Source organism: Coffea arabica, chromosome 9e, assembly GCF_036785885.1.
Source record: "Coffea arabica cultivar ET-39 chromosome 9e, Coffea Arabica ET-39 HiFi, whole genome shotgun sequence".
Lineage (NCBI taxonomy): Eukaryota > Viridiplantae > Streptophyta > Magnoliopsida > Gentianales > Rubiaceae > Coffea > Coffea arabica.
Window position 1 is genome coordinate 37,648,316 of NC_092327.1, and position 14,736 is coordinate 37,663,051.

At 35.1% G+C, this 14,736-nt stretch overlaps 2 protein-coding genes across 4 annotated transcripts; one reads left to right on the plus strand and one right to left on the minus strand.

Moving 5' to 3' along the window:
- Positions 1-352: 352 nt before the first annotated feature.
- Positions 353-1,660, minus strand: LOC140014713 (protein CANDIDATE G-PROTEIN COUPLED RECEPTOR 7-like). Its single transcript, XM_072065813.1, has one exon. It carries the CDS (start codon positions 1,658-1,660, stop codon positions 353-355), a length of 1,308 nt encoding a protein of 435 aa, XP_071921914.1.
- A 5,388-nt stretch (positions 1,661-7,048) lies between these two features.
- Positions 7,049-14,347, plus strand: LOC113710267 (bifunctional TH2 protein, mitochondrial). Of its 3 annotated transcripts, XM_072066006.1 has the most exons (8): positions 7,142-7,568; positions 8,013-8,121; positions 10,849-11,139; positions 11,315-11,729; positions 11,850-12,116; positions 12,445-12,495; positions 13,386-13,991; positions 14,102-14,347. In XM_072066006.1, exons 1-7 carry the CDS (start codon positions 7,171-7,173, stop codon positions 13,796-13,798), a joined length of 1,944 nt encoding a protein of 647 aa, XP_071922107.1. In that variant the 5' UTR covers positions 7,142-7,170; the 3' UTR covers positions 13,799-13,991; positions 14,102-14,347. The 3 variants fall into 3 exon arrangements, with proteins under 3 accessions (XP_071922105.1, XP_027088982.1, XP_071922107.1); XM_072066004.1 differs by lacking the exon at positions 14,102-14,347 and having other exon boundaries at positions 7,049-7,568; positions 13,386-13,886; XM_027233181.2 differs by lacking the exon at positions 12,445-12,495 and having other exon boundaries at positions 7,053-7,568.
- Positions 14,348-14,736: the final 389 nt, after the last annotated feature.

Genomic DNA, 14,736 nt, shown 5'->3' on the forward strand with positions numbered 1-14,736 from the left:
TACACAACTATTACGTCTTCTTCTTCTTCTCCTTCTTTTTTGTCCAAGAGAGATTTTAAACCTTATAATTTTCATGTCTTTATTTTGATGCCAAAAGATCACAGGGATTAGCACACAAGTCCTGCAATATTTATCAACTCAAGCTCACTGAATCCATTTTCCTGCTCCAGCATACCACTAAAATGTCCAAGAGTCAGGTAAAAAGGGAGGCCAATCATCCAAAGGGTTACCGGATAAGACGAGAGATAGCAAAAGGTATGAAGAGTATCTTAATAGAAACACTATCAATGCAGCAAGTCATTGAATAGCAACAAACTTGCAAAATGCACCATGATCCTTCCTGTTCTACTACTTAGGATTCCATGGGATCCTCTATTTCTAATGTTTGATTTCTGGTGGTATCCTCAACATCCCCGATGACCAAGTATGGATTTCTTTCTACTGGTTGAAAATGATAAAAGATAAACAAATAGAACACCAAGCTTGCTCCTTCAGCTGCAGCTACCGGCACCCAGTCGTACCTGTAATTGATATTAGCCCCAATTGCTGAAACCACAACTCTTGTGAAGTACAGATAAGCAATGACAACAGCGTAGAATTGCTTGAAAAGTGTTAACTTTTCAAGGTTCTTAGCTGCCTTTCCATCAGTCTTCGAGGCCTCTTTTAGGCTTCTGATAGACCAGAAGATAGGGAACAAAATGGTGCAGCAACACACGACGTCTATCAACAAGAACATTTCAGTCCATGCAAACCAGTCCTTTTTCACGGGACCTGTTTCACTGATGACCACTGAAGCTATGTTCTCTAAAACTTGCAATGGGATTACAAACATCAAGATAATCTTCTCGCGTTCTTGCAAGTATGGCTTCAAGAATGACCAACCTGTTCCTACGAGAACGATAACGGTGAAAAGAGTGACACCTTTCAAGAATCCGAAAATGTAGAAAGCCACATCCCATCCATGAGGAGTACCGGTCTTTCTTATGTACATTTTGTCCTCAGAGGCACAAATCATCTTAAGTGCCTTGAAAAGAAGTAATGCAGCCATGATCAGATGGATCTTGTGGACGGTAAGCCTTTGTTTAATGCAAATAAAACCCCATACAGCCAAAATTGCAACGTAGACCAGAAAGAAGAAGAAATACAATTTTGGCAATGAAGTTTGACCTGCTGGGAGGAAATCCTTCTCCCCGTCATGTATATTATACAGTTCTGTGTGAACATTCATACTCACATGAAATTCTGTCTGACAATTCCCAAAAACTAGATTATATTCATCAGGTTGGTCAATTACTGCAGAGGTATTAAATGTCGAATCAGGGGCAAGCTTGTCAAACCCGAACAGATTCTGCACATACATGCTTGACAGGACACAGAAGCCATCTGTGTAAGAAGACTCGTTCAGGATTTGGGGGTAGGATACATCTCTAACAAGAAAGAATCCCATGGAAGAAAGATCAAGTTTCGCATTTTGATGTTTTGATTTCCAAGAAACACGTTTTATGGAAATGTCAACGTGCCCATCCGGAGCAAATCCAAATTTCTCGAACAAGATTATAGGCCTCGAGTCTTCAACAATGTGCACATCCTTGATCTCACAAGAACCAAATCTGATGCTTGAAATTACGGCTGCTGTTAGTAATAAAAGTGGTTGGATCATCTTGTAGGAATTGAGATCTCGAAAAGTGGCTGCATATCATGATGTCTATTTGAAATTTGATTTTATTAGCATGGCAAATCGGTTAGGAAATTAAAGAAGATTGGGTTGTACTGGCTCAAGTGCTTTAAGTTAATCTTGTTCTATTTACAGCAATTTCTATGCTAAAAATTTGGTTTCTCGAGGCAAAATTAACCACACATCTTTATTGTCGTACAAATCCTCTTTTATTCATCTCCACCGACCAAGACCTTCTATTTTCTAGCTTGGACACAAGGAATATATGTACCGTTTCATAAAAAGTATTCATGGAAAGATACAAAAAGTTTTTATACAAACAATGCAAGCTCATTTTGGGTATAAATTTAGATAGACTTTGATCTAGCATATGCCATAGATGTAGCATATTTGTTTGGATAGGGTATTATTTGAAATATTATTTGGAATAATTACTGTAGCACTTTTTGTGATGTGATGTATGTGAGATAAAAAACTGTATTGAAAATTGTAATGGTGATGTCAACAAATATATTTGGCCAAATAATCTACTATCCAAACAAACCGTTACAAGTTTCAGAGATTAAGTTCCATGAGGCACTATTATTGAATCAACTTCACCGTGTAATGTATCATCCAATGAGGAATGAAAAATATTTCCATGATAAAATTTGGATCTTCCTCTCATAAGCAACGCCTAGCTCGGTACTCCATTTGCTAGAAGTTACTAACTTGTTATATGATACCTACCAAAAATACATAAAAATAGGTTCCAATCCCTCATTGTCTAAATAGCCACCCTAAACATACTTTCACATTCAATCCACTAAAGTTTGAACATCTAATGCATGGCTTTGTTGGTAATGACGGATTATTTCTTTATAAAACATTATGTATCTAAATTTTATTATAATCGAGAATTGTATTAGTGATAATATATAATTACCTCCCTAAAATTCTTATAATTTCAAAAGATGTCCTAACTTGTGACAATGACTGAATTGAAATCACCCAAAAAAAGGGGTCTGAACATCACTTTTCCAACTGGTAGTCCTAATGCTATACTCCAAGGGAAACGAACAGAAAATCATTCTTGTAGCCCACTATACCCAACATGGTACTACTAGGCACTCAGTTTGGTTGACGGTATTAGGGGTCTACTATGAGTTATTAAAAGTGTCAATTTCATTCATGATGCTTGGTTGAGAACTATGAGAGCAACTCTATGGTATGGCAAGTCTATGAGAACTATGATGTGGGGCTTCCCGTCCCACATCGAAAAATCGTGGGGTAGTTACTCTGACTTTAAGGTCCACAGGTGCCACGTTCTATCATCAATTGGCTGAATCGGGTTGCTTTATGGGTCTCCCTTAAATTGTCCTTTGAGTCGTTCTTTGGTGATTCCCCGAGTGTTACTCTAACTGTATGCGTGCGTTCTTGACTTCAGAAACCTCCCTTGAGGTTTCATGAAATATCACCTAGCTTCCCTAAACTTTTCAAAATCTCACTTAGCACCCTTGAAGTGATAGTAGGGTCATATACTAATATCAAATGTGATGAATTGTCAATAATACCCTCATATTTAAATTTTCTGAACTTGTTTTTCTTTCGCTAAATTTCCTACTTTTCTTTAACAATGTCTATACAAACATACATATATATGTATGTATTATTGAATTGCAAATGTTAATGAAATATAGGATTTAATCAATGAAATATTCAATGCATTTGGAGAAAAATAGCCGCAGGTTCTTTTTATTTTTTCCCTTTTTTGGTGTTTCACAACTTTATTTATTTATTTATTTATTCCTATTCATGTAGAGCGCAAGAGAAATAAAGTAATTGAAACTCCAAATAATTTTTCAAATTCTGACTTTTTCTATAATAAAATTTTCATATTTCGCATCCATAAAAAAGTCGGTCTATTTTGAGTAAATTTTTTGTATGATATTGAAGTTAAATTTCATCTATAACTAAGTTTTTTTTGCTCAAATGTATGATTTTACATGCTAATTACCTTTAACGCTATGAAGGGTTCTATTTGTATAAATAGTTTAAAAAATAGTATTTGCTTTTACTATCTCTTCCTACTATAGACGTGACTATTGGCTGTAACATAAAATCTTACCAATTTTCATATCCTCACTTTTAAGATAGTTCCAATTTAGTACTTTTTTTCCTTGGTTTGTAAAATGTTCATTTTTTTATAGCCTAAGGGTGTTAAAGGCACTAAAATAATCTCTCTCCTCAAACATGAATTTTTTAATATTACTTTTGGTTAGAAGGGCTTCCAATGTTACCAAAATGTCAATTCAATGGGTGCTAAGTGAGATTTTGAAAACCTCAAGGGAGCTAGGTGATATTTCACAAAACCTCAGGGGAGGTTTATGAAATTATCCCTTTCTTTTATCGAAACTTATGATTGATTGTACTCTGTTGATTCAAGTGACAATTCTTTCTCTCTTCATCTTGATGAAATTTCATGGGTTTTCTTTTCTTGCTAATATTATGTGGCTAAATTTGTTTGTCATTTTTTTCATTTTAATTTATTTTATATGTATTTGTATAACAAATCTCGTAATATTCCTCATCTTTTCTTCCTTTATAGCATGTGACAATCATTACTTTCATGCTGGTTTGATATTGTATCTCCATTATTTGAAATAAAAATCAGATAAGGTTTGAAATTAATTTTAGGGGTTATTATCACTTTACCCCCTTAACGTTTGGTGCCACTATCAATTTCCTCCTTAACGTTATTTTTTAGTCACTTTACCCCCAAGACTAACGGTCAAACTTAACGGAATTTGTTAATTAAAATAAAAAGACAAGTTTAGCTCTAAAAGTTATTATCACTTTACCCCCATAAACTATAGCCTTATTATCAATTTACCCCATAGAGTTATTTTTTAGGCAATTTATCCCACCACTAAACCAACTTAGCAAGTTAGAAAAAACTTTAGAGAAAATACCCTCCTCTTTGTATAATAAAATAATAAAAAATTTAAAGTGGCTATTTTCATCTTTAGTATCAAAAAAAAAAGTCAAAGTATTAATCTCTTTCTTCTTTTCAATCTTATTAATATTAAAACAAATAGAAAGATTGGGAGGCGGAGGGAGAGGGGAAGACAGAGATAAAGAGAGAGAGAGAGCTCGATTCTTTTTTTAAAAAAATATAAATAAGAAAGAATTAAATATTTTTATTATTTTAAAATTATTTTACTTTACTGTTTACCACCAGATTTCAATCATTATCCCAACAACTTTAAATTAATACAATAATGTTAGATTTTTTTTTATTATTTTCTTTACAAAATCTAATTTTCTGTCTCCTTCTTTCATATCTCTTTTTCTTTTCCTAGAATTAATAAATATGAAAAAATTTTGAGAAAATTCTTTTATTTTTATATTTTGGATCTTTTTAAAGTGAAAAAAAGAAGAATAATCATTCCAACTTTTTCTATTTTTAATTATATATATAAAATGGTCAATATATTTAAAATTTTTTGACCATACTAATTAGATTAACAATGAAGTAAAATGCCTAGAAAATAATGTCAGGAGTTAAAGCGATTATATCACTATAATTTAAAAGAATAAAGTAATAATAACAATATAGTAATGCTATAGAATAAAAGGGTATTTTTGTCCAAAAATTCTTAACATATTAAGTTGAATTACTTATGGGGGTGAAGTGACTAAAAGATAACGTTAGGGGGTAAACTGATAGTAGTGATATAATTGAAGGGGGTAAAGTGATAATAACCCTAATTTTAGTGACAGGGTCTGTTGCTCTATGTTTTGTTAGTGCTCAACTATATCCTCTATTAGAATATTATTTCTTAAGGCTTTTGGACAACATATATATCTTCAGTTTGATAATGGTAATAGTGATTATTAATGAGATTAGCATTTTAATAAAAAAATATTATTTAATTTGTCTTCCATTCCCATTGACGGTTCTAAATGTATCAAACAAGAATATTTTGTAACGATTGTTATCGTTTTCACAATCCAAACACTTGAAAAGTAAAGATATAATCGAACCGAACTAATCGCTTGCGGCCAAGAACTGCACTCGCACTCGGCTTTGATCGAGTGCGAGTCAAGATCGAGTGCCTCGATAGTATTTCGATCCGAATTCAAGTACTATTTTTTTAGGTTCAAAGGCTTGTCGAACCTTATCGAACACCGAGTAATTAATTAAAAAAATATATTTAGTTATTACATTTACTCTTTTAGATTTGGGAGTTGTATAAATTACTAGAATATTGACTATAACTTTAAAGTATTTATAGGTCATATAGTTATTTCGCATGAAAAAGTAAGTTGATAGGTAAAAAACAAAATTGTGTATTTTTTTAATTGGACAAGGATCTCGAGCTCAAGCACTTGACTCAAACTCTATTATAATCGCAAGAAAATCGAGCATAATTGAGTCGATTTCGAGTTTTCGAACAATTCTTCAAACTCGAGTTTGAGCTCCATTTCTATTGCTCGTTCGAGTTCGACCAGTGTCTCCCTAGTGTTGAGTTGAGATTGAGTACCACCATACTCAAGTTCGATTTGACTCGATTATATCCCAACCCGAAAAGAAATGACTTAAACCCGTTCCAATTGAGGAGATTTGAGATGCGTTTGATTAAATTGAGATCTGAAAAATGAAATCTGAAAAATGAAGTATGAATCCATTAAATTATTGAATTATTAAGTATTAAATCTAATACATTTGAGTGCATATCACATTCAGTGGATAAGTGAATAGTTTATCACTTATTTTTCAGAGCAAGTTTTATCTAAAAAATTCAGTGTTATTTTAATTAATTCAGATATTCAATTTTTGGTTATCAAACGTATCTGAATATATTAAGATCTGAATCTATTAAATTTAAATGCTGAATTGGATTATAAACAAGGCCTTACACAGCAATTGCCGTTGCTATTCTGGAGTAGTTGCCAGACGGTTGGCTATGAAGAAATGTAAAACACAAATTTGTCATTTGATGTGTCCTTTATCCAAATATGAAATGCCTCTTTAGCCCACAAAAAAAAAAAAAAAGAGTTGCTATCCTATCACCAGACTACAGCTTAATATGTACTAAAAAACATGGCAAGTTGCAAGTTAGCCCCATGGATTTCTCCAATTATGTTTCTCATTTTGGTAAGCCTAATCCCTTTTACGGTATACACTTGCCTTGCCTGTATCACACTTCTCCTCCAGCAATCAATGAAAACGCCTTCGCCAATCGCCAACCCCAGCCCCAGCCCCACCACCTGGTCCTTACCTATTCCCAGCCCACCCCACCCCAACCCAACCCATCCAAAAAAGGCCCCTTTTAGAAGAAAACGAAATAAACAATTACCCAAAAAAAGGAAAAAAGATTTCACGACTAACAATCGAGTAAAATTTTGACAAATCAAAGAGAACCCCCCATTTCCCGTTTCCAAATGGGCGAGTACAAAGTAGCATGGCATAGTAGAAGTAGTATAGACTAGAGTACTGGTACCCGTACTAGATGCGACTATTATTCCAAAAGCCAGCTCCCCAAATTTTGATCAGAAATCTCAATACCCTCTCCAATTTACCCTTTTTCAACTCCAATTCTTTTTTTAAATCATCAGTATCGTCGCTGTCGTTGTCTGGTCCTGATTTCAGTAGGCGGAGAAGAATCAGCAGTAGTTGTCCGATGGCGACGGTGAGTACTCCAAAGCCGCCGCCGGCGACGACGACGACAACGAAGATTGATGATGGGGTGGGCATAGCGAGCAAGTGCTGGATCAAGTACAGGAAAGAGTCCACGCTTTCTTTGTACTCTCCGTTCGTGGTGTCTTTGGCTTCTGGGAAGTTGAACGTCGATGCTTTCCGCCATTACATTGCTCAGGATGTTTATTTTCTCAAGGCTTTTGCTCAAGCGTACGTCATCTTCTTTCTCTTTTTTATTCAAGTGTTGTATTTTCTCTTCCCCTCTTTCTTGATCTCGCTCTCTCTCTGTGTTTAAATTTTCATTTGTCGTATAATATCGGGGTTATTTCTTTTCTGGTCGGTTTAAGTTCTGGTGGGTTTCTTTTATTCTAGTGAAATTTGATTTTCTTGTTTGATTTCTTCTTTTCTAGGCACACCAGGGATAGGTAAGTGAGATAGGAGCGATTGGTTAGAGATTGTCGTATAAATATCGGGGTTATTTCTTCTTTATTCCTTGGAAGAAACTGTTAAGAGATTTTACATGGCTTTGGAAGTGCTTTTTAAAATTTTAATTTATTATTGAGGCTTGTGTTCTTGGAGTGAGCGTGAGTGGTTATCAAGAACTGAAGGAAACGAGGTCTTTCTAACTTCTTGGAATAAATTAACAAATGATAGGTATGAATTGGCAGAGGAGTGTGCAGATGATGATGATGCGAAGATTGGGATCAATGAATTGAGGAAGAATGTGGTTCAAGAGCTCAAAATGCATAATTCATTCATCCAAGTAAGATTTTCGTAATTTATGCATGTGCTGTTTACTTTTTCTTAATTTTGGGTATTGCAGAAATGATTTGCTTGCATGCATTCAATTGTAGGGATAATGGCCCACTATGCATTGGGGTTTGAAGCTATTAAGTTAAAACTATCAGATAGATGTACTCTTGCCAAATGCGTAGTTGTGTGCTATAATTTGTTTATGAGAGGCATTAGTTATGGCAATTATTTATCTTATGGGAGACATGGGTGTAAATTTTACATTGACTTGATGAAGGAGACCAATTCCTTTGCTGCATTTTATAGATAATTATCTTGCTGGATATAAATCTCTCTGTCTAATAGTAAGGTTTGAACTGCAGACAAAAGAACATTGAAGAAGCACATATATTGAAGGAAAATGTGCAGGATATGTCCCAAAGGACATGTTCAAATGCCAAGGAATGTGGCTTTGCAATATAATGTGATTATGTGGAGCCAAATTAGTATGTTTGATGCATCATATTGTGGTTTATGGCATTCAAGGGAATACCATGTTTAAGGAAAATGGGGATTCGAATTGCTAGAATCTAAAATGAATAACTGGTTAGACAAAAGTAAGGACGCTCTCAACTGGATCTATGTATCCACTTCTCATGAAGTTATTACTTATTTTGCCTTATTCTCACTCTTTGTGTGACTCGATTAACCTTTCAACAATGGAGTTGCAGTAAGCACATGAGAAGATGATTCAATCATTGTGATATATACCTGAGACTTTGTCTTTGATTGATTAATTGTAGAGTTGACTAGTGTCAAACAAAGATGTTCCATAGTTACATTGGCTGCAACTCTTCTTGTCAATTGTCTTGCCCCTAGGATATGTTTCCCCAGAATTTGTAGATGGTGCATTTTGAAATTACCGGAATTACTCAGACATGTACGACCTTGACTTGATGTTAGCTAATTTTTTGGTGATGTGGATAATCATTTTGTTTAGCATGTTGGACCTTGACTTGATGTTTTTTTTCTCAAAAAAAATGAAATCACTTAATTTTTTCCTTGTGAAGGAAATTAACGTTTGGTATGCTGGCAAGTTTTATTTTTTAGTTTTTTCTTAGGTAGGCACTATCGATGCTTGTAGTCATGAATAGGTAATCACATGACATGTCAAGACACAACATTAAATAGGTTGATTTAATGGTAGTGATTCTTATATATAACCAATTAATGACACATTGTTCAGATTGCCACTCCTAAGTCGCTTTTGGTACACAGATAGTTGCTAGCCAAGTCTAAATGAAATGAAATTTGGTGGTATATTTACAAACTCTGACTTACAGAGGAATTTTATGAGCCACGTACTACTTATAAGCCCCTCTTCTCCCCCATCCCTTTCTGCTTGGTAATTATCTGAGCATGAGATATAGTGCTTTTTTAGCTTCTATGTCCAACGGATAATATATCTTTGCATACATATATAACTATACTTCTTTGGAAGAGGATTAGCTTACTGTAAGGGTAATTTCCTGTCCAGCAAACGGGGCCTTACATTTTACCAATTTTAGTATGATCTCTATCCTTAGGTGAAGCTTTCACTTGGGTAAATGATAATTTCTGAAAACATTTATGGTATTTTGTTCTTTTACCAATATATCATATTTCCTATGGTAGGATAAAGTTTAGACCATGAGGCGCATAAGGCAAATTAGTAAGTTAAAGCAGGGAAAAGTGTTTTAATACTCTCATTTCCCACTAGCCAAATGGTGAAATTTTTCTATTAATGTCTCCATTAAGTAAATGGGGCCTATAGTCATCAAGAGCATAGGTAACTTTGTAGACAGATGTTGAAGAATTCCTGACCAATCCATGAAATTTAATGTTTATTGCATTATTCAGTAATTCGTGGTTGTAATATTTATCTTTGAGCCACTGTGGAGAGCCTCTCATTTGGCATGGTTGGGGCTGCTGCTTCCTGCCTGTTCTCGCTTTCCTGGCCCTAAATATGGGGAGCATTGTTGTGCGAACAACTCTCTTTTCCCTGTTCACCAAGTAGAGGGGGTGCTTTTAAAGACGAAACCATATTTGTTTTCCCACCTCCGAATTATTGCAACTGAATTAGCTGGCATTGTTGAATGGCATGAAAAAGAAATTTGTCATGATTCCATCTGGGAAAAAACAGGTTACTTCAGAACTTGTCTTTTCCATTGCTGCACTTCCAATACTCCTCTATTTGGTCTTGCTTTATTAATGCAAAAGATGCATGGCTTTGCATCATAACAATCTAATTTTTGGTTTTTTTTTAAAAATTTTCCATTTTCTACGAATTCAGCTAATCATTAAATGTTGAGTGTACCCAATACAATGTTAGGCAGAGAAATTGCTCTAAAAGTTCCATCTGCTATTATAGTTGCCCTCTTATATAAAAGGTGAGTAACCCTGTTTCTAAGGTTTATACCTGTAAGAGCAATGCTATGTGTAGCTTCTCCGAGAAAAGAGAATCAAACTTAAATGAATAAAGATATTCCCAGTTTATTGTGGGAATATTCTGCGTTACAATGGGTCTGATATGGTTACATGGAAAATTGACATAGACGTGGCTACATGGTTGATTAACTTTTACTGCCAAAGTAGCTAGATGCTTATGATATTTTGTAGATGTACATCTTCTGATTCAGCAATATGTGAATGTTGTTAATTGGTTGAACAATAGTTTTCATTGGGTTAAACAAATCAATTTTGTTTACATGATGTATAGGAATGGGAAACTGCTCCAGCCAAAGAAAGCACACTTAATCCTGCAACGTTGAAGTACACGGAGTTTTTGTTGGCCACAGCCTCGGGGAAGGTTGAAGGAGTAAAAGCCCCTGGTAAACTTGCAACTCCATTTGAGAAAACAAAAGTGGCGGCTTATACTTTAGGTGCTATGACCCCCTGCATGAGGCTTTATGCATTTCTGGGCAAGGAATTGCAGGCACTTCTTGATGAGAGTGAAAGTACTCATCCCTACAAGAAATGGATTGACAATTACTACTCTGATGGCTTCCAGGTTCATTTTCTTCTTGTCTCTTTGGTTTTTGTACTTTAATTGGTTTGCCTTACGGGCGGGTTTCACTTGTTTTTCTTTTGTTTAAAGTGCATTAATGTGTTCATCTGCACGCCCTATTATTATTTACACATTCTTTTTTTTAATTTATGAATTATATATTTTTTTTAAAACTTAGGCATCGGCTCTGCAAACTGAGGACTTACTGGATAAATTAAGCGTTTCGTTGACTGGTGAAGAGCTTGACATCATTGAAAAGCTGTATCATCAAGCAATGAAACTTGAGCTGGATTTTTTTCTGGCTCAGCCACTTGGGCAGAAAACTGTTGTTCCTCTGTCAAAACTACACAAAGAAACAAAAGATCAACTTATTATATTTTCTGACTTTGATTTGACCTGCACTGTGGTTGATTCATCTGCCATCTTAGCGCAAATTGCTATCATAACAGCGCAAAAGTCTGATCAAAGTCAACTGGAAACTCAAATTGCTCGGATGTCGTCAGCTGATCTGAGGAGCAGATGGGGGTTTCTGTCAAAGCAGTATACAGAAGAGTATGAACAGTGCATTGAGAGCATTTTGGTTTCAGATAAAGGTAACTATTCCATCATCTGTCTCCATTTATCTTTTGATTTTTTTGAGGTTTACTATGAACTGAATTATGTGAAGGGTGATGTGTATTAATGAAGCTTTCTCTTAACTTTCATTTTTACAGCTGATAAGTTTGATTATGAACGTTTACGCAATGCTCTGGAGCAACTTTCAGATTTTGAGAAAAGAGCAAATCTGAGGGTAATTGAGTCTGGGGTACTCAAGGGATTGAATCTTGAAGATATAAGACGTGCTGGGGAGCGTCTGATTCTCCAAGATGGTTGTATCAATTTCTTTAAGAGCATCACAGGGAATAAGAATTTGGATGTAAAGGTCCACATTCTTTCCTACTGTTGGTGTGCTGATCTTATTAGGTCTGCCTTCTCTGCAGGTATGTTCTTTAATTCCCAGAATTGCGATATGTGATGTTAGTGTTTGCATTTAGCTTATACTAGGTTGAGATAGATTTGTTATACTTGGTTGCAAAGAGCTATCTTTTATTTATTTCTTACTCTACTGCTTCTGGATGAAACACGCTTTTGTCACCCAGCTATTACATGGTATCACAAGTGATGCCTTGTTATCAGTTGATTAGATGTCAACTTCTATTACTGGATTATGTTTTAGGTAAATGTAATAGCAGGATCATTTCAACTGCCTATTTTCACATGACTACCCCAGTTCTTGTAAAGGAAGACTGAAGGTCTTATATATATCAGGATTTGATGCTTTGCTTGTGGGGTTCAAGGGCTTCCAGTCTTTGCAATTTGGTGATTTCCCATTTACTATTTTGACCAATGTGTTCCAACAGTTGATCTTTTAAAGTGGTTATAGATACAAATTCCCATGTAGATTTGCATGAGATTGAGCATGAAGTGCCACAGATGGTTTTTTGCTGCTATCGCAATTTATATGGTCGATAAGTTGATGAAAAGAATAATAGGAACTATAATTGGTTATGCAGGGAAAATGTTTTTGGCATTAAATTTTGATAATAGAGAATTACAAAATGTGACTTAAATTTTATTTTGCAGTTTCAATCTTTTGCTGCCTAATGGCTTTCTAATAATGAAGTACTGGAACAATATTTAAATGTGTCAAAGGTGTTAGTTTAACTTGTTCTTGTCTCAGTTATGTGCTTGGAACTTGAAAACTGTATTCTTGCATATGGAATTCGACTATTAGCATCCTCACCATATTGAGCAGAGCTTGTTGTGCTCTCCTGGAGCTTTAATCCTGTTCAGTTTTAAGAAAGCATTCCAATTATCTTTTAGAAAAAAAACCTAGGGAAAAATCCCTGGCTTAGGCTCAAGTAATCTCCTAAATGTGCTCTGTCATGTTTTCAATATACCATTGAAGTTTTGGAAGGCCAACTTAATACACATTGCCTTGTTTATGTTTTCCATAGTCGTCTTATTCTGGCCCCGACTCTACTGTTGTTTGACCCTTTAATATTGGTAAAATGGTGCACCTGCAAATTACAGATAAATGGACCAGAAGGAACACTTGGTTGATCTGTTCTTTATTTTCAACATTAGCTAAATTCACTGTGTGCAAAGTTGGTTTTATCATTTCTTGCCTCTCATAAAGAATTATTTGTATGGAGGTAAGTCGGGAGCTTTAAGTATTTTACATTCTGCTTCTGTTTTATGTTCTGCAGGTGGCCTAAATGCCCTGAATGTGCATGCTAATGAATTTACTTACGAAAACTCATTATCAACGGGTGAAATTGTTAAGAAAGTGGAGTCTCCCATTGACAAACTTAAAGCGTTTAGTGATATCTTACAGAACTCCAGCAACAACAGAAGGAATCTGATTGTGTATATTGGAGATTCAGTGGGTGACTTGCTTTGTTTACTTGAAGCAGATGTTGGCATTGTACTTGGCTCAAGCACTAGTTTAAGGAGAGTAGGAAGTCATTTTGGTGTTACTTTTGTTCCGCTGTTTCCTGGCGTGGTTGAGAAACAGAAAGGATGTGTCGAGGGGAACTCAGCTGTATGGACGGGCCTTTCAGGCATTCTTTACACAGTCACAAGTTGGGCAGAGATTAGTGCCTTTATTCTTGGGCAGTAGAATCTTCTCTCCCCTCGCATCCTTTGTTATGTTAGGATATTGAAGAATGTTAATACAAAAATATAATGTGTTGATGGGTTGGTGGCTAGTTTTATTTGAGGCCACGGAATAGCTCTCTTGTTCCCTCGTGTTTTTTCTGCAGGGCCTTCTGTTACAGGATTGTAGATGTGATTCTTTTGGCTGATTGTTCCGAGTGAGTACTGCAATTATCGAGTTGTTTTTAGTCCTCTTTGTCTTTCACCATGCATATTTCTTCTTTCAATGAGGCTGACTATTCTTCTATGATTACTTTGTACCTTTCAGATACTGAGAGCTCATGATCAAATCATCATAAAGAGGCAGTTTTACCAATTATTAGTTGAAGTGTAATATATTCACCCTGTTGGGGTTTACGCTGTTCAGTTTTTTGGATTGAATGGCAATTTGGAGAAAGACGTGACTGCTTGATTTTTTGCAGCTTTCTCCATGAAAGGAAAAGATATTTGTTTGTGGTATCTGTAATGAGATTCTACACTGCTCTCCTTGTATCTCAAGTCAATTTCTGGAAAACTGTCATTCCTAAGTATTACCTTGCTCTATCATCCCTTTAATTTACTTAGAGTTGTGCACCTGGCTTGATATCATTATTATTATTGGCCTAATAAATTTGTTTGAAAAAGTGTCTGAGAATCAGAATGGTCAGTAATAATTTGTCTATAATAATTCAATACGTATTTTGATTAAGCCTTGCCATTTTGACAAAGGGTCCATTTTTAGTTTAGTTATGATTCTCATACAACTTGATAGTTTGATTATTTTGATATCTTGAGAGTAGGGTAACTTTTGGCATCACGAAAAACTAAAACCAGATTATGCTAGTACTCTAAACTAAACCAGATTAAGTTTTGTTCTCCCAAATCATTCATAAAGGTAAAAGTATTTCAAGAATATCCTTTTTC

Bases quoted from the DNA above. Each gene is read 5' to 3' on its own strand.
- LOC140014713 (XM_072065813.1), bottom strand. From the start codon at position 1,660: ATGATCCAACCACTTTTATTACTAACAGCAGCCGTAATTTCAAGCATC.
- LOC113710267 (XM_072066004.1), top strand. From the start codon at position 7,171: ATGCGACTATTATTCCAAAAGCCAGCTCCCCAAATTTTGATCAGAAAT. The intron at 11,140-11,314 runs GTTCATTTTCTT...TTTAAAACTTAG, and splicing joins ACTACTCTGATGGCTTCCAG to GCATCGGCTCTGCAAACTGA. The intron at 11,730-11,849 runs GTAACTATTCCA...TCATTTTTACAG, and splicing joins CATTTTGGTTTCAGATAAAG to CTGATAAGTTTGATTATGAA.